Source organism: Erpetoichthys calabaricus, chromosome 1 (assembly GCF_900747795.2).
Source record: "Erpetoichthys calabaricus chromosome 1, fErpCal1.3, whole genome shotgun sequence".
NCBI lineage: Eukaryota > Metazoa > Chordata > Cladistia > Polypteriformes > Polypteridae > Erpetoichthys > Erpetoichthys calabaricus.
This window is the reverse complement of record NC_041394.2, coordinates 232438046-232456887: the sequence shown is the minus strand read 5'-3', so window position 1 is coordinate 232456887 and position 18842 is coordinate 232438046. Positions and strand designations below refer to the sequence as shown.

The 18842-nt window shown below is 37.2% G+C and overlaps 1 protein-coding gene across 2 annotated transcripts in view; it reads left to right on the top strand.

Annotated features, from left to right (window-relative positions):
• The window catches only part of aass (aminoadipate-semialdehyde synthase), a 97271-nt gene that overhangs the window by 75677 nt on the left and 2752 nt on the right, over positions 1-18842 (top strand). For both annotated transcript variants that reach the window (XM_028812529.2, XM_051929807.1), the window contains 6 exons: positions 2933-3073; positions 15669-15836; positions 16352-16447; positions 16770-16885; positions 16999-17087; positions 17371-17547. In XM_028812529.2, coding sequence (XP_028668362.1) covers positions 2933-3073; positions 15669-15836; positions 16352-16447; positions 16770-16885; positions 16999-17087; positions 17371-17547 — 787 coding nt within the window. The remainder of the gene's footprint in view (positions 1-2932; positions 3074-15668; positions 15837-16351; positions 16448-16769; positions 16886-16998; positions 17088-17370; positions 17548-18842) is intronic.

The following is an 18842-nucleotide window of genomic DNA, read 5'->3' as shown; positions in this document are numbered from 1 at the left end:
TGAACTAAAGCGGTTTGTTTGTGAGACGGAGCGTTCGTTTATTGTTTTTTTTCCATCTGGTGTCGTATCTGTGTTTTCTGTGGCTGGACTGTTAATAATGTATTACTGTAATACTGTAATGTGATTCAAATATGCTGTGTAGTCTGGACATCTGGGGATTCCGTACTGTAATATTGTAATGTGATTCACATATGCGCTGAATCATTTCGTTTTTGTTTTCTCCATGGCTGTGTCGTTAGCTATGGGCTTGGATTTGTATTTCCGTTAGTTGAGCTGTTTCGTTTTTGAGCCGTGACTCCTTTGCCTGGGAGCTGTTTCGTGCTCTTCATTTGTCTAGCGGGTGTGTTTTCTGTGGCTGTGTCGTTAGCTGTGGGTGGGCTCATTGCAGTGCGGCAGGGCGCGTGCACTTCGATGCCCCCTGCGTCCATAACCTTTGGTTAGTAATATGGATGTTCCTGATGTGCCATTTACAGCCTCATTGTGACCACAATCTGGAAATCTATATAACTTACAAAAGGAGAATTTTAAAAACTGTCTTTCGTATAAAGAAATTTTGAGCAACATGTTCATTTATTGAAGGCTCTATTTTAGGCTTGAAATAAAATATTCTGTCTTAGACTATGTTTTGCACTTATCTGCAGGAAGCAATGTGATAAGAGATCCATGGCAAAAATTGGTTTTAAGTAAATAATCGGGTTCCAGAGCATGCAGGCTCTGATCGTTTGTGAGTGTGTGCCGGCTCACTCCAGGGTTGATTGAGGTGTTCGGCTGATTGCACACTCGCGTTCAAATGCGAGCAGATCAGTCCGGTGCCTCATTCACACCTCGGAGTGGGCAGAGGATCATACCTGCATCCAGTCAGGAAAGATAAAGGGAGCCTGGAAGGGCGAAGCAGCGGCACTGTAGGGTCAGATCTTCCCTGTTGAAGTTACAGTGTAGCGGGTGTGAGGGCGGTAGAATCCTCCCCAGTGATCCAAGGGATGTCAGGGGCACGAAGGAAGGACAACCAACCTTGTGCTTTCCAGCAGACACCGAAGGAGGCAGCCAAGAAGGGGATCTGTGAAGAGGACTGTGTCTGCTGGCGTCTCCACTGGCTGCAAGACCTGAGCAAGGGGTTATCTGGGGAGACAGAGAGGGAGTTGCGATGGGCTTGTTGCAGAATAGAGGAGGAACATTAGGAACCCGATGACTGTTTTGCATTGATTTTCTCTCTTGATTTTAACTCCCGGACATCACTGTTTTTATAGGATTATTAATTTATTTATTGATTGAAGGAGGATCACTGCACTATTTGCACTTTTGATTGATTTTAATAAAGGCACTGAACACTTTTGTACCCACCCCTTGCTGAATGTTTTTGTACCCACCTCTTGCTGAGTGTGTGTCCTCATTTGCCCAACTCATCTCTGTTTATGGCTGTCAGAGATTATGTGTTCAAGAGGCTATGGGAAGTGACCAGGAAGTGTGGAGCCAACATGGGTCTTCACAAGTGTACACTATTAACTTGCTGCAATGTTTATTGACATAAGCGCAGACTTCACAATCACAGAATATCTGAATGGTTAGATTTTGTGTTTGTTTTAAATAGAACTTATGTGATTGTTGATTAAATGTACTGAATCTGTGTACTGCTGCTGACAATCTTTGAAACTAAGTGCAGAGTTTAATAGCTACATAAGTTAAAAGAATGATAAAATAATCATATCTATAATGCAGGATAAATAAATATTTTAAGGAAATTAGGGCACATGAATTGAAGCTGATTTTATGCTGTCCTAGGAAATGAGGGATATCTGTGCACCCTAAACCTACAGTATACTGTAGCATGAGAAATATTAAACCCACTAACTGAATTGTGGAAATTCTCATAATACAAATGTCCCAGATTAAGGATTTTTAATTTTTTCATTAGGTTCTACAGGTATTGTATATATATATATATATATATATATATATATATATATATATATATATATATATATATATATATATATATATATTTTGCTCTGAAGTTAGTACTGTTATGATATATTCACAATATGGGTATAGCAGTAGGCATCACCGATTTATTCAGATGTAATCTAAAATTCATCGGCGGTAATCAGGATAGAACAAAGTGACAGATAAACCAAAATTAAAGTAAAAAAACATATAAATTATATCTAAATAAATAGTGGGATGTGAAATATTCAAGAGGAAGAAAAAACAATTCAGAAAGACCTGATCAATTTTTAAAACTGGCAAATCCCTTGTAAATTGTTCTTTAATGCAGAGAGCTGTAAAGTGCCTCATATGGGCAAAAAGAACATATTAATTATAACCAAAAAAAATGGGTACATCTGTCTTATAGGAAACAACTTCAGAAAAGGACAGGATGCATTGTTAAGAGAGCACCACCTTAGCAGTGACAATTGCATTGCACACTCAGATATAGGTGTTAACCCACTTAAACACAAATACTTGTGAGCAAGCTAGAAATTCAGTTTGGCTCTCCTTTAGTATGTTGACTGCAGAACTATACAGATACTTTATATTGATTTTTTTTCTAGTGGCTGCAGAGAATGGTGAGAATAATAAAATAAATTCTACATTTATCATATTGGGTTTTCACAGGATTCAGTTTGCCATCGGGTGTTTGTTTTTAGAATATCAAGACACTTGAAAAAGTCTTAAAAAGTAAAACTGCAGGGTCTGTGGTAAATATGTAGTAAGGAAATTACATCAGAAAAGCATGTCATTCTCGTATTTTCTGCTGTATTTTTGTTGTAAATTAAATACTGCAATTCATAAAAGACACTTATGGAAATAGTCACTTGTAATTTTATGTTTGACAAATGTAATGGTTACTAGATAATCAAGGGCTGCCTGTGCATTTCATTTGTATTATAACAACCCAGCAAATAATTACATTTTTTTTGTTCAATTCGTTCAGGTAGAGTCATACGTGTCTTTGTGTGGAGGTCTGCCAGCTCCAGAATGCTCCGACAATCCACTTCGATACAAGTTTAGCTGGAGCCCTTATACAGCTCTTTTAAACACAGTTGCTCCTGCCACTTTTTTGAAAGATGGAGAGGTAAAATATTTCTCATTTCTTTAAGAGTGTGTGTTTATTTTTACTGTAATGCTTAACTTGAATACTTACAAATGACAGTAAATTCTTACAAATTACAATATAATGGTATGAATTGTAGCTACAGCATTTCTTAATTACCCTTGGTAAGAATATGACTGTAGATTATAATGATCAACAAATACATTTGAAAACAAACCTTACAGCAAAATACAAATCAATGAAACAAATAATTAAGATGTTAAATACAACAACATATTTAAAAATTTATCCAATGAAGAGAACTTAGCAACAAATACAAATTTGTGATCTGACAACTTCTTATGTTGTCTTCTTCTGTTTTTAAATTAGCCTATATTGGAATTCTGTTTATTTGTTTTTTTTATGCTTTAGATCTAAACATTATGTACATAACCTGTGGATGCTGAGTGTGGTATCAGAAAAAGATGTACTGTTATGTACCAATGATGGTCTTGTGTTAAATGGTTAATATTACATGTATTTAGGTTCATACAGAAATGGATATTCTTGGATCATTCATTTCAAATGAAATAACTTTTCATACTCAAAGTAGATCATAATTTTATTTTTGTGACTTTTTATAAATGTGTAGTCTTTTTTCATAAGTAAGGATTAGACCGATGTTAAATGTTAAAAATGCACTGTTTTTAATGTATTTTTGGGTTTAGTAATATACTTCAATATAATTGTTATTTTCATCTGGTTTATATTAACAGTATGACCTAGGGAGAAATTTTGAGAAATTACAAAAAAAAGTCAAAGTGTCAGAGAGTATGGTGTCCTACACAGTTCAAAGGCAATTGGAAACTGGAAGAAACTCTGATAGGAAGAGATCTGGCAGACCCAAAGTCACAACCCAGTATGAAGAGGGTCACCAGCTTGCATGATAGGTGCCTCACAGCACAACAACTTCAAGCACAGCTTAACAGTGGTAGAAAAAAGCAAGTGTCAGTTTCTACTGTGAAGATGAGACTTTGTGCTGCAGATTTGACAGGGTGAGTGGCAGTAACAAAGCCATTCCTTAAAGGACAAGACAGGGTCTTGAAATACTGACTGTGAAATACCAGACTGCAGACTGAAACTCTTATGGACCTATGAATCAAAATTTGAAATCTTTGGTTCATCATGCAGGGTGTTTGTATGTCATCAAGTTGGTGAAAGAATAGTTCCTCATGTGTTATACCAACTGCCAAACATGGAGGAGGAATTGTGAGGTTCTGGGGTTCTTTTGCTGGAGGCAGAGTTGGTGACCTGCACAAAGTGACTGAAATTCTGAATCAAAAGGCTTACCACAGTTTAGCTGTTATATCAGCAAAAGGTGGCTGTTTTGATGAATCAAAAATTTGAATAACTTTTGGGCACTTAATGATTCCTTTACTCATTTTTTTTTATTAGCGGTTATTTATTTGTTCTATGCCTTAATTTCAGGAAACACTGAGACATTAAACTGTGTATTTACATAAAAACTGAAAAAACTGTGTTGTTCTAAAACTTCTGACCTGTAGTGTATATCTAATAGAATATGCAACACCAAATGTTTGAAACAATTAAAAAAGGGCACAAAAAATATGAAAGACTAGAACCGTACAAAATAAACCAACAAATAAACAAAACTAAACACGTGTATTTACAAAATAGAAAAAAATGTGAAAGAAATTTGACAACATTATAACAGAATACTCAATATATCTGGTGGCATAGATTGTTAAAAATGTAGCCAAATCAAATACTGTTAAGAAACCTAATACAATAAAATTTCTTTAATGTAAGTACTAGGCCTGTGTAAAATTATCAATTTTCCGATTAGTCGTTATTTTTTGTTCAAATGATTCAGTATCAATTCTTAATGTCACAAGATCGTTCTTGTGAATCTCTGTCCTGCTCAATTACTATATGTAGATTTTGGCTGATCTTCGTTTTTGGCATCTAATCCAGTAGAAGACACTAATGCTCCTGTTAAGGCTTTCTGTGGAAAAAGCACTTTACTATCTTGCATCAAATGGTGTGTCCTTTTTAACTGAAATTAGTGTTTTTTGACACTTAAAACAGATGTGTGGGCAGCAGAATCCTAAGTGACAATCGCATATTAAAAACCTGTAGTGAAACACACCGGAAGCAAACTCATTGCCTCCACGCAGATCTACTGAGATCACTCGCTTTTGTTTTAAAAACCATTCTAGCATTCCATTGCATGACCGCATCAATCACAAGTTTGTGTCTTGGCAAGTCCAATAAACGTTGCTTTTCTTTAAACACATGGCTAGCTGTACTGCTATGTAAAAAGTCTGCAAAGCGCCTCACCTGGCAAAGTAAGTGGGCAATTGTTCGAATTTTCAGAGTAGCATGTGCTACAAAAGCGAACGCGTGCTCAAAGCAGCCAACTTGAAGTAGCTCCATAATAGTGGAGTTATCAGTCAAGATGGCCGGTTCTTTTTCTTTTATGTTACATTCATTCAGTGCCGTTGTCAATAGGCATCAGTTCTAGATCCTTATTTTAAAAAGTTTGCTTTTTGTCTGAGGACTGTGAGGACACATTTTTGAGACTGATTAACGTGACTGAAGAATTATAGAAAGACACAAGTCTTCCTGCTGTATCTTTCATTTCGGCAAATACATGATATTTTAAATGTCCAACAGGGGAATAAATTTGTCCAAAGGATTAGTTGAAGGGTGTTTACATGGAGGTTCATAACACATGAATAGGTTATTGAACAACATTTATTATTTAAGAAGCAATATTTTATTATTTTTTAATAATATTATTCGCAAGATGATAGGTTTTATAAAGTAGATGCCATTATATTAAAACAAGGAGCACCCCATAATATGTGTGGACTCTGATGTGGCGATACATATGTTCATTAAATTATGGTGAATTTTAAATGAGTGCAGTGCTATGAAAAAGTTTGTTTTTTTTAAATGTATAAAGAGCAATGATATTTTGTTCCACATCTTCAAAATACTGATGTTAACTGTTAATTGCTAATCAAGTATTTCTTCTTAAATGTCATTCCATGCATATCAAATTTCAAAGTTTATTGTCATGTGCACAGTAAGGAAACATGTTTCCCTGTACAATGAAATTATTTCTTTGCTGTCCACACCAAATGACAAAACCAACGTATAAAGATTAACATAAATAATAAGTAGTAGATAGATAATAAGTAACAGAGGCAGCATAAAGTATAAAAACAGAAGTATAAAGTGTAATGTGCAGGTAGGTGTGTGATGGACAAGTCGAATACAGTTACAGTTGTGTGAGGTAGATAGAATGAGGTGAACCATGGTTATAAACTCCAGTCAGTTATTTAGGAGTCTAATGGCCTTGGGAAAGAAAGAGTTCTTTAGCCTGGAAGTCCTGCATTTCATACTTCTATACCTCCTGCCTGAGGGTAGAAGTGTGAACAGTTCGTGTTGGGAGTGGGTGGGGTCCCTGAGGATCAAGGCAGTTCTCCTTCGGACTCTGCAGTTGTAGATGCTCTGCAGAGAGGACAGTGGAGTCCTGGTGATCTTCTCAGCAGTCTTTACCACTCTCTGCAGGCGTTTGCAGTCCTTTGCAGTAGTGTTGCCGTACCACATGGTGATGCAGCTGGTCAAGATGCTGTCAACAATGCAGCTGTAAAAATTGCCGAAGATCTTAGTTGACATACCAAACTTCCTAAGCCTCCTCAGAAAGTACAGCCGCCGTTGAGCCCTCTTGACTAGCTGTGTGGTGTTGTGTCCAAGTGAGGTCCTCACGGATGTAGACGTCCAGGTATTTAATGCTGCTCACCCTCTCCACTTCAAGCCCTTGGATGAACAGTGGCCAGTGAGGTCTCCTCTCCTTCCTCATGTCCACTATCATCTACTTCATCTTGTCTGTGTTGAGGGTGAGGTTGTTGTCCTCACACCATGACATCAGACTGTCCACCTCCCTCCTGTAGGCCACCTCATCCCCTCCAGTGTGCATCCTATCACTGCGGTGTCGTCTGCGATTTTTAGGATGATGTTATCTTTGTAGGAGATGACACAATTGTGGGTGAACAGGGTGTAGAGGATGGGGCTAAGGACGCATCCCTGTGAGGTGCCTGCGTTTGTGATAATGCTGGCTGAAATCCTATTACCAATCCTGACACTATGCAAACACCCTTCAAGTACTATAAGTGTTACTGAAATTTGTCATATTATATTAATGTTCTCTATGCATGGTTAAGTAATTTCTAAAAAAGCTACCACTTCGAATACATCAGTGCACGCTAATTTAGTCAAGATAAAATGATATTGGTGCTGATACCTGGCACTATTAAGTGCACAGTGGTGGAAGAAGTATTCAAACAATGTCGAATGTACTGTATTCACTGATTCAACAGTATCATATGGCATTAAGTGAGTCTATTGAATGTCTTTTGTTTTAAATACAAACAGTACAGGTTGTCCCATTTTAATTAAGAATGATGCGGATTATGCTACTGACAAAGCAGGATTAAGACCTTCATGGGCCCCAGGGTGTCCAAAATCAAAAGTCTCCATGTCCTCAGTACCTCTATTATGAACATAACATATGTCAATAATAATTCAGGTACAGACAGTGAAGTAGAAAAAAAAAATCCCAGACCTTACATCGGGTCATTTTGACCTTCTTTTCTAGTTCATTCCAAGGTCAGCACCCAAATACATTTAGCAAGTGGGGCACTGGACATTCACGGGACACATGCATGGTTACAGTTCAAATAAAGCCCACAGAATTTTTGATTCACAGCAAATATGCATGAGTATGTGTAAGCAACAAAGACAAGTGCAAAATGACTTTTGTCATACAGAATGTAATGCTGTAGGTTTACATGATAATAAGACAAAGGTTGGTTATGTCGATCAAACAAGTGGCACTAGCACACATACAGTAAAACAACACACAGCATTAAATATACAGCAGTGTGCAACAGGACGAAACAAAACATAAAAATGTAAAAATAGTTCAGCCTACCACTGCATGTCACTATGATAAGTGTGTAATACTTAGCTATCTAAAGTGTAAGTGCATTAGGCCCAAGTGTGATATCGCTTAGTACAAAGGCAGGTGTTAAACTACTGGGATTACCTTTTGAAAAGGTGAACTTAAAGAGTCCATAAATTGAACTTCAGCTGAAGTCATATTCTCAAAATCTCTTTAATCTTTCATTTTGTTGCACCACTGGACCTAGTTTTGAGTGACCATCCATTTTCTCTTTTGTGGTGCAGTAACACATCAAATATCAGATGTTATAAAAGTGACTTATTATACACCTGCTGTTTTTGTGCCGTATACACTCATATTTTTGTTTCAAAAGTATTTTTTTTTCTTATTTAGGTCTAATTGGACAAGTTTATAATTGTGAGGATCGAATTGTTAACGGGGGTGGGTGCTGGACAGCGTGGTGCTGCAAGTGCCTGTACTGTCAGTAAAAATTTTGACTTTTCTGGTTATTAGGCTTTTTTTTTTCTGGCACATACAAAGGCCACTTTGTAAGAAGATACCCAGATGGTAGATCTTCCCATGCATAAACATATTAGTTTTTAATATTATGTTTATATATACAAGCAGTTTTATTATATTGGTGAACTTGCAGAGGTGTCAGCTAAGTGAGCTGGACAGGTGTATCTTGGTTGGCACGGACGTGTAGACGAGTGCAGCTGTGACACAAATTGAGCGGCACAGGCTGGAACCAGACTCAGGCTAACATATGATAGTTTGTTGTGTGAACGTACAATGTGCAAGGAGCACAAAGCTGAGTTTGTCTGCTTGGGTTGAATAAGAAGTGAGATGCATGCATGTGCCATCTCACCAAGTGCAAATCACACTTGTATAATTTCTACATCTTCTGTACAATTCACACCATCTCCCGTGGCTGTGGTCGAGTGTGAACAAAGTGGAATGCTCCATACACAACACAGACGCACACACACATACAGACACACAAAGGCCTTTCGTTTGTAAATATCTACAGTAATTCTGTTTAGAGCAATTCCAATAAGAAATTGTACAAAACAATGAATATACAGTGATCCCTCGCTATATCGCGCTTCGCCTTTCGCGGCTTCACTCCATCGCGGATTTTATATGTAAGCATATTTAAATATATATCGCGGATTTTTCGCTGCTTCGCGGGTTTCTGCGGACAATAGGTCTTTTAATTTCTGGTACATGCTTCCTCAGTTGGTTTGCCCAGTTGATTTCATACAAGGGACGCTATTGGCAGATGGCTGAGAAGCTACCCAGCTTACTTTCTCTCTCTTTCTCTCTCTCTTGCGCTGACGTAGGGGGGTGTGAGCAGGGGGGCTGTGTGCAGCTGCTTCCTGAAGGACATGCTGCACGGAGCTTCGCATACTTAAAAGCTCAAAGGGCACGTATTGATTTTTGACTTTGTTTTTCTGTGGCTCTCTCTCACTCTCTTCATGCTCCTGATAGAGGGGGTGTGAGCTGCCGCCTTCAACAGCTTTGTACCGGCGGTGCTTCGCATACTTAAAAGCCAAAAAGCCCTATTGATTTTTTTTTTTGACTGCTTGCTTTGCACTCCTTTGAAAAGGAAGATATGTTTGCATTCTTTTAATTGTGAGACAGAACTGTCATCTCTGTCTTGTCATGGAGCACAGTTTAAACTTTTGAAAAAGAGACAAATGTTTGTTTGCAGTGTTTGAATAACGTTCCTGTCTCTCTACAACCTCCTGTGTTTCTGCGCAACTCTGTGACCCAAGCATGACATTCTAAAAATAACCATATAAACATATGGTTTCTACTTCGCGGATTTTCCTATTTCGCGGGTGGCTCTGGAACGCAACCCCCGCGATGGAGGAGGGATTACTGTATTCTGAAATATATGTGTTGCTACTGTATTGTGTTTGTATGACGATTGATACATGATCAATGACAGAGTTCTCATTCGTTGCTGATGAATGATATAGCTCTAAACAGAATGAATCGTGAATCAGATGGGTGTTACTTTCACTTGCACTTTAAACATTTAATCGAAACAAGCTGACAACATCATGCATGCACTTCAAACCTCTAAACCAGGGGTTTTAAACTTTTTAATCTAAGAACCCAAGCTAGAAAATTGGTTTGGGGCTGGGGCTCAAGAAGAGAATTATTATCATAGTGAAACAAAGTTATACAAAGACAAATAACAATGGCTGTATAATTAAAAAAGTAAACATTTTTGTTTCCTTTCAAGCATATTTTCTCACATAAATATTACTAAAAAAAGATAAGTGTGACTACCATGTTGCTAAAAGAATACTCTTGTTTATCTAAATTCCAAATCAGTTTATTCAGAGTAGGAACGATGCCTGGACAGAATGCCATCACATCACAGGGTAAGCACACACACACACACACACACACACACACACGTATCGGGGAGAATCCAGCACCACCAATCCACCTAACCTGCATGTCTTTGAACTGTGGGAGGAAACCAAAGCAGTAGGAGAAAACTCGTATGGACACAGAGAGAAATGTAAACTCCCCACAGAGAGCACCTGGACCTTGAACCTAAAACAGCTATTATCATTTAGAATAGGAATAGATTTCTGAAGTGTATCATTACCAATGGAAATGCTTAGTTTAAGCTTTAGCAAAAATAAGAGCAATAATTTCTTTGGGGGTAGCTCAAAGATATGATTTTTTTAAAGCATGTTGTGAAAAGTCACTTAACTTTGTGATTTGACTCATGACATCAGTTAAGGAATGTAGTAGTTGAAAATTAATTAATCAATGCAACTTATTTACCATGTCTTAAAGAGCATTTTTCAAATGAGCTCCACCATTAACAATACATTTTTCCTCCAGTTCAATTAACCAAAAAAAAAAAAGCTAAATTAATCCTTAAAAATATATACACCATCTATACTTCATACTGGTGATAGGAAAAATCCTGCTGAATAATTCAGTGAATAGTCCAATTTGAAATGTTTAACTCTATCGCCCAACAGTGTGCTGGATGTGTACTGCTTGTCTTACCTTTTTAGTATTTTTTGGTGTTCTGGCAATTCTCAGTGGTCTAATCTTTCATGCTACCAGTAGACAGTTATTTATCAAACTACTTTAAAATAGTATGACAAGAAAGCATTTTTCTTCAACAACACACATTAAACCTAATACAAAGTCTTTTTTGCACCTCAGTTGCAGACTTAGATTTAATGAATGACGTAAGGGTCAACATGTAATGAGGAACCAACCAGTCATCTATGACCATTGAAGGTTTATTTAACATTAAACACTGTCACGGCACTGTTTATACCTTTACTCTATTGGCTAACCCCTCACTAAACTCGAAAAGTTGTCACATCCTTGTGCCACACCTGCAGTTTTCATTTCGACCTTTCAAATAACGCAGCAGTCTTTAATTTCACAAGCTTGTCTGTCATTTCCTCCTCTCTCCCCCTTTCTTATACTGTACATGTATTTGCTGTCAGTCTTTTCACTTTGATTGTTTCACTGATTGTGAGAATAAAGGTGGGAATGCTTATTATATTTTTGCACTTCAGAAGTGAAAGCTCTCTGAGATGTGTCATTTGGCATTTTTTCAACACTGCATTGCTCCATATAGTATGATAAATATTGGGTGGTTCATCACATAATACAAAATTTGTGCTTGGGCAAACTTAGTTAATTTTACCAAGCAGTTATGTGGCTACTCATCACAGACATGTCTGCGGCCCAATAAGATTAAACTGCTCTAACCTGAAAAGGCTGACAGCATCACACACGCATTTTCGCACTCCTGTGGAGCTGTACCGAATTGGTTCGTTCTTGCTCCCAAATTGATTTCTGTGATTCTCTGAAAAGAGTCGCTCAAAATGAATGAACCATTCTTGTGGCTATAAAATGTAAGACATAGCCATTTAGAAATGTAGTGGAGTAGAAAGTCGAAATATTCATTTAAAATTTTAGAGGAGCAATAGTCCGAAGTATCCAGAGCTAAATCTACTTAAGTAAAGTACAGATATGTGAACAATGTATAAGTAGCCCACAAGGGTTTTTGTATATTTATTTATGATTAGCTTCTAGAAGGACTAATGTGAAAATGTTCTAATTATTAGGACTAATTATATACTGGAAAAAATCCTTGCTTGATCTCTCAGAAACGGCAGAATTATTCTGATATTTACAACTCGAGAGCTAGTGTTGACATCTATTTGCACATCGTGAAATCGGAACGATTTGAAGCTGGTACTTATCAAGCTGTGATATCCCATTATAATTTAAAGTTATTTCGCTACTGTCTTCTTTCAGTGACTTTTTTCCTAAAGGAGGGAAGTATAAATCTCATTTTTCACACTATTTCATCTTGTAAGTCCCAAAGTTGAAGAGTCTTTACAATATACTAGCAAAAGCATACAAAAGTATAGATAACTGTGTGCCTACAAAAAAAACCCCACTTAAGGTAGGCAAACAAGGTCATCACCTCAGTTGACACTTTTGTTGTTTACTATAATGAAGTATTACAAAAAGATGTGTTAATTACGCACTTTTACAATTACTTACACATAAAACACTGTGAAAAATATTATCATTTTAAAAGTTTAAAGTTTCTCAGAAAAGCAATTCGCTCTGCTTTGCCGCACTGCAAATTTCTGAAAATTAAACCAGCCATTACACACTTCAAAGCTCGATGTCAGTGCATGGTGTTTGTTCATTTTACTGATTTTTCATCTGTGTGATGTGTATATAGTCAGTCCTCAACATTTGCGCATTTAAATTTCGTGACTTCCAAGTGTTTTTGCGTGATTTTATTTGTAACCTCTAGATTTCATAGCCAGCCCTGATCACGCCAGGGGGACAGGGGACTGAACTGAATACAATGCTTGTCTTGTTCTCCCTGCTGTTAGAGAGTAAAGAGCTCCCCATGCATTTATTGCATATTTTCATTGTTTTGTTTAAAAACAAAAAGCTAGCTAGAGACATTGAGGCTGCAGATTCCATCATCGATCGCAGCCTCAAGGTGAAACATCAGCTCACCTTTGCTACTGTATGTATGCGCTGTGACAGATAGGGGCTGCTGTCATCCCCTAGAACCCTCAGACCACTCGTCAGACACCAGATAAAAGTCCAGATATTGACTTTATTATTATAACAGTGCACAAAGCATCCTCCACTCCACAATACTTCAATAATAATCAATAAACAAATCCAATAAATCAATACACTATCCTCCACTCCCAGCAGCTCAGTCACCCTTCCTCCCAACTCGGCTCACCGCTGGGATTTCCCATAGTCCTTTTAAAGTCTTTAACCCAGAACTGTTTCTGTCCCTCAGTCCATGTGACTTTATAACACTTCCTGGTCAGGTGAAAACTTATTATTTTCTTCAGCCCGGAAGTACGTCATTCTTGCCGTCCCCTCAACTGGGAAGTACTTCCGGGCTATAAGGAAAATACACATTCCTGGACCTCCCTGCAGTGTCCTCTGGCTGCCCCCACGTTATCCAGCAGGGCTGTGACAAAAGACTCCAAGTTCCATGATGCCCTGCTGGAATTCGGGGCCCCTCCATGTTGCAGGGATGGCTTCATCTGGCGGATTGGGGGTGTTGTCCGGGATATACTGCCAGCAATCCCTCACAGCGCTCATACACCGAGACCTTCAAGGATATCAAGCGGTGCAGGAAGCAGACATCGCTGATAGACTATTTCAAGTTGGTGCGTCCTTCACAATCTCCAATGCTATTTGCCAGCTGTAAATTCCTGAATTTCAGAGGCGATGTCAAGACCTCGCCAGTCTCGTCCTCTGCATTTTATGGGTTATTTCATGGTTACTGTTTTATGAAAAGTGCATATTATCAAAAGTAGTGTTTTGTGCTAACGAATTCCACAAAGGAAAGTGTATTTTGAGCAATCTCGAGCGAAAAAATTTCAGTTTTTGGTGATCACAGATTTCGCATTGCTTCCTAGGCACTTAACCCAAAAGTTGAGGCTTGACTGTATATTAATGTCATTTTGTGGAATTTTGTTAATTTCTGGAATCAAGGTGTCAGTCACATGAACAATATCTGTTACAGTAAGTGTCTCTTGAGTTTATCATATGCCTAAAAAGGGAAGTGGCTTTTTAGCTTATAGGACAGAGTTTGTTTATTTAGTAAAACGTACAGGATGGGGGAAGCAACTTAAGTTTTATTTTTCATATTTCTCGATCTCAAAATTCAATAAAATTATCTTTATTGGGGATCAAACAGAAGCAATCAAATATTTATACATTTTTATTATTTGGGATGGCAGCAGTTAGACACAAACCCACCAAATATAGTTAAACCCAATCCAAGCGTCTTTTTATGCCGTTCTTTTGTACTTTTCCATCTGTAGCCACTGCCTCCCTCACTCCTTCACACACCTACCCTAAAGAAGAAGATGACCTGTACTCGTGTGCTGGCTCCCACTTAACCCTTTTCAGGTTGCAGACTTTGCCCACCTTTTTTCATCTTCCTGAAGGTTAATGGAAGACTGCTTTCCTCACTTGCCTGTTTCACTTCTGTTAGCCCCGTTTCTTGCCTCCCTCCTTGTCTTTGGATGGTAAAATAATGAATATTATTAATATAATATTCATAATAAATATTATTATATGTGAAAATTGCTTTCACAAAGCTTTAATTTCACAAGCAGCTTTATGTATATCCAGTGCTGCTTCACAAGTTTCTGAGCATGCTATCCACCATCATCCTATCTGTTCCTGTATTTGTGCTAAAGCTCTAGTACTTAGACGTTTAATTAACAAATATTGACTTTCAGTGGACTGCTCTCCAAAACCATTTCCCCGCTATTTTATTGGTTCTTTTACAGATGGAGACAGTCTTTCATACAATACAGCAAATTTAAAAATACTGAGGTCTCTATCAAGAAGAAATCTGGAGAAAACAAAAAGTAGGTCCATTGTAAAAAAATAAATTGACAGATGCACATCTGTAGAAACAACATTTTTGAACCTGCTCTTCCAGTTCTAAACTGTGAGGTGGATGTGTGACAGAAACTAACATTGGCAAAATGCACTTCCATCACCCTTCATCCATATAGAGTTGCTAGTTAACATAATCAGCAGATATTTTAGATATGAGGAAAAATGTGAGTACCTGTTCATACGGCCTCATGGACTTAGCGAGCTTCACACAGGCATGTTTTTCGTTTCAGTTTCCAAACCCAGGACTCGGTACCTGTTGGACGACAATGAAAATCAAAGTGCTCTTGTGCCACCAAAGATCTGCTAAAGTCCTCGTGTCATTCTTCTTGGACTAAATATTGAAATGAGAGTTGTGCATTATTTGTATAATTTCAATTACAGCATTTACTCCTGTTGTGGATTACCTTTGAGGGGCCATGCAGTACTTTTTACTGTTTCTCCTTAAAGTGACTAGAGTGGTTAGTGTAGCACAGTGCAGGATGACAACATGGGCACATAGAAAGCATTTAAAACAATAATTATCAAATGAATTGATGGCGTGTTGTGGATTTCCATATACTGTAAGGAGAAGACAGTCATTTGCCAATCTCTAAATTAATCTTTTCAGGTTTGTGCAAGGAGATGACACTTTTCTAATTACAGATTTTGTTTCTTCTCTGTTTTGTTTTGTGACAGAGTATTAATATACCTCCTGGGGGTGCATTACTTGATACTGTTACACCTCTGGAATTTTTACCAGGCTTTAATTTGGAAGCCATTCCTAACCGAGACAGCACTACCTATGCTTTGCCCTATGGAATTCAGTCAGCTCATACTTTGTTTAGAGGCACTATAAGGTTTAAGGTAATACAAGAAGTAACTTATTTACAGTAAATCCGATTTTAATCCCTTTCCTTACTTTTCAAAAATTTGGTAGTGAATAATATATGTGTATACCTGTTTAATTAAATTTTACTGTCTCTTTGTTTTATACTTCTAGCTTTTGCTTAATCTAATGAAACTCTCCACGGTGTTTACAATATAATTCCAAGCTTTCAAACAATTGTTCATTTGGAAATACTATTAAAGATTAGTTGGCAGAGAAACATTCTATTAATTTATCTGAAATTTCTAATTTGTCTACCCATTGAAATTCTTTATTTTGAGACCAATTAAAAGAAAAATGGGAGCAACTTGTGACTACATTTGGACTGGTATTAATTAAAAAATGGTCTTAATTATTTTTGACTTTTCTGAAAAAGATTGTAATATTGTAGTTTTCGTTCTGTTTAATTTAATCTAGCTGGGCAGAATGAAAAACCCAGGCAATATTTTAATTAAAGTGTATTTATGGGAAAATGTGTGTTTGCCATTTACAGGGATATGCAACTGCTGTTAGTGGCTTTGTAAAGTTAGGAATGATAAACTCCAACCCCTGCCCAATGCTGCATCCTGGAGCCTCACCAGTAACCTGGGTAAGCTGAACGTGCATAGTGATACTCTGTTAATTTTGACAAAAAAAATGTTCCTTCTACCTTACATTCCATACTAAATTGTTATTAGTTATGGAGTTTTTTTTTTCTTGATCACATTCTTATTTTTTTAATCTGAGAAGATGAAACTATGTTAAAAGAGAAAGAATTTTGTTGTGATATGTAACATAAGAAATGTACTGTACATTTATATTATCTAAGTTTAAGTCCAGGAAAGTTCACAATTCCTATTTTTTTTTATTGTCTATAGACATTTATATTATCTTTCAGTTTTATGATTATTTATTATTACTTATTTTCATAGAGAGAACTTCTCTGTCACCTTGTAGAAATTTCTCCATCAAGTAGTAAAGATGAACTAAAAAATGCAGTTTACAATAAACTTGAAAGGAATGACTGCATGATGCAGACACTAGAATGGTGAGAAATGTAATGTTTTATTGTATAGCACATGTAGCCTTCCATGATTCATTTTAAACTGTACCCAAGGCATCTACTGTATGTCTCATTAGACCTTCTTAAATGTCTATTAGGTTTGAAATGTTTAATGATGAAGATGTACCAACCTCTGACAGCATTTTGAGTGCCCTAGTAAAGCATCTGGAAGCTAAACTGGCCTATGGTAAGTGGCTATTTGAGCTCCGAATAATGCAGTACATTTTTGTTTAATAACAGCATGTAGCTGAATCATATTTTATTTTTTTCATATGAAGGATAAAATTACATGAACACTTAACTCAAAGTGTTTTCATTTGTTATAGATTATTGTAACTAAATGAGAGAACAGTCTTAGTACATTCTAGGTTTTAAAATTATAAATTGTAAACTAAATTAGATGCAGTATATTTACAATCTATATTCAGTAAGACTTTAATTTTTAACTTTTTTTTATTTTTCTTTTTTAGAAAGTGAAGAGAGGGATATGATTATCTTAAGGAATGATGTTGGTGTAAGACATTTGAATGGTGAATTGGAAACTAAGCATATCAGTCTGGTAGTGTATGGCGATCCTAAAGGTTACTCAGCAATGGCTAAAACTGTTGGCTATCCTACTGCTATTGTTGCCAAGATGGTACTGGATGGTAAGTTTAATTTTTGAATATCACATCTTTTTGCTGTTAATGCTCCATATATTCCCAATTCAGAAGTTTTTTATTCTTTCATGTTGCTCTAAACTGGCAGTTCAAACTGACTTTGAATATGTTCATTCTATCAGAATAGTAATGTACACCGTTAGGAGGAGCCATGCCTTTAAAATGGGCAACAAGTGTCATAATTATAAAAGCAACTTCAATGAAGAATGTTTCTGTGATGCCCCAGGTCCCTGCAGCATTGGTATACCTATTCCACAGAATATTTTAGTCATAAACTGAGGATGGACAAGGACAATTAGTGAATTTATTCACAGACGATCCAAACAGGGTCCAAAAAGTGCAGTGTAGTTCAAAAAATAATCAAAAAAGCAGTGTCATTTTGGAGATTAAAATCCATCAATAAATAAATAAATAAATAGGTCAAAATCAAGAATAAAAACACAGTGAGAATTTTCCTGTCTTGCCTTTTGAGCGCATCTCTCTAAACCTGTCTTTAGCAAGCACCGTCAGTCTTCATTGAGTCTTGTTTCCACCACCATCCTTTGGCATTTGCATGCCCTGCTTCCTTGACCCTCCACCATCCTTTGGCACATGAAGGACGACCATCAAAGCAATCGGCCACTCCTGCTCCCCATTGCTCAGCGAGAGCGCCACTACCCCTGGAGCGCTGTTCTCTTTGCTTTACACAGGGCATCCTGACCACCTTGCCGCCATTCCTCCTCACCGGAACAACCCTAACCCTCATATTCCCTCTCTGTCTGTCCTTCCCATATGGTTTTTACTCCACACATTCTCACACTCACTCCTCTTTCTTGATTTTTTTCCCCGTCTCACTCTCCGATTGTTTTTTAAATACCCTGCTGTGTATTTGCAGGTCTTCTAATCAACAGAACCAAAATGAAGGACATCTGAGCTAACTGCCTTTGTGCATGTTACGCCCAATTAGCTAATTTCTTCATCAAGTTTGCTGCCACCATACAGCCTTCCTCCCACACACCTTCACTCACAGGGTCTGAGCTGATCCATTGTTTTAAAAGCCATGAACTGTCATGGACCCTTGACGCGTTTCTCTGTAGTTTTTCTCTTTACAGTGGAATTATCTGAATGTTGTGCATGTTATGTTCATTAGAAATAACCTGAAACTTTTGTCTTGCAAGTTAAACTGTGAGGAACACTTCTAATTAAAGTAGTACAATTTTATTCGGAACTGTAATCTTCAATTGTTACTTATTTAGATAGATAGATAGTATTTGTCACATCTGCTTTTGTGACTCTGTTTTTTC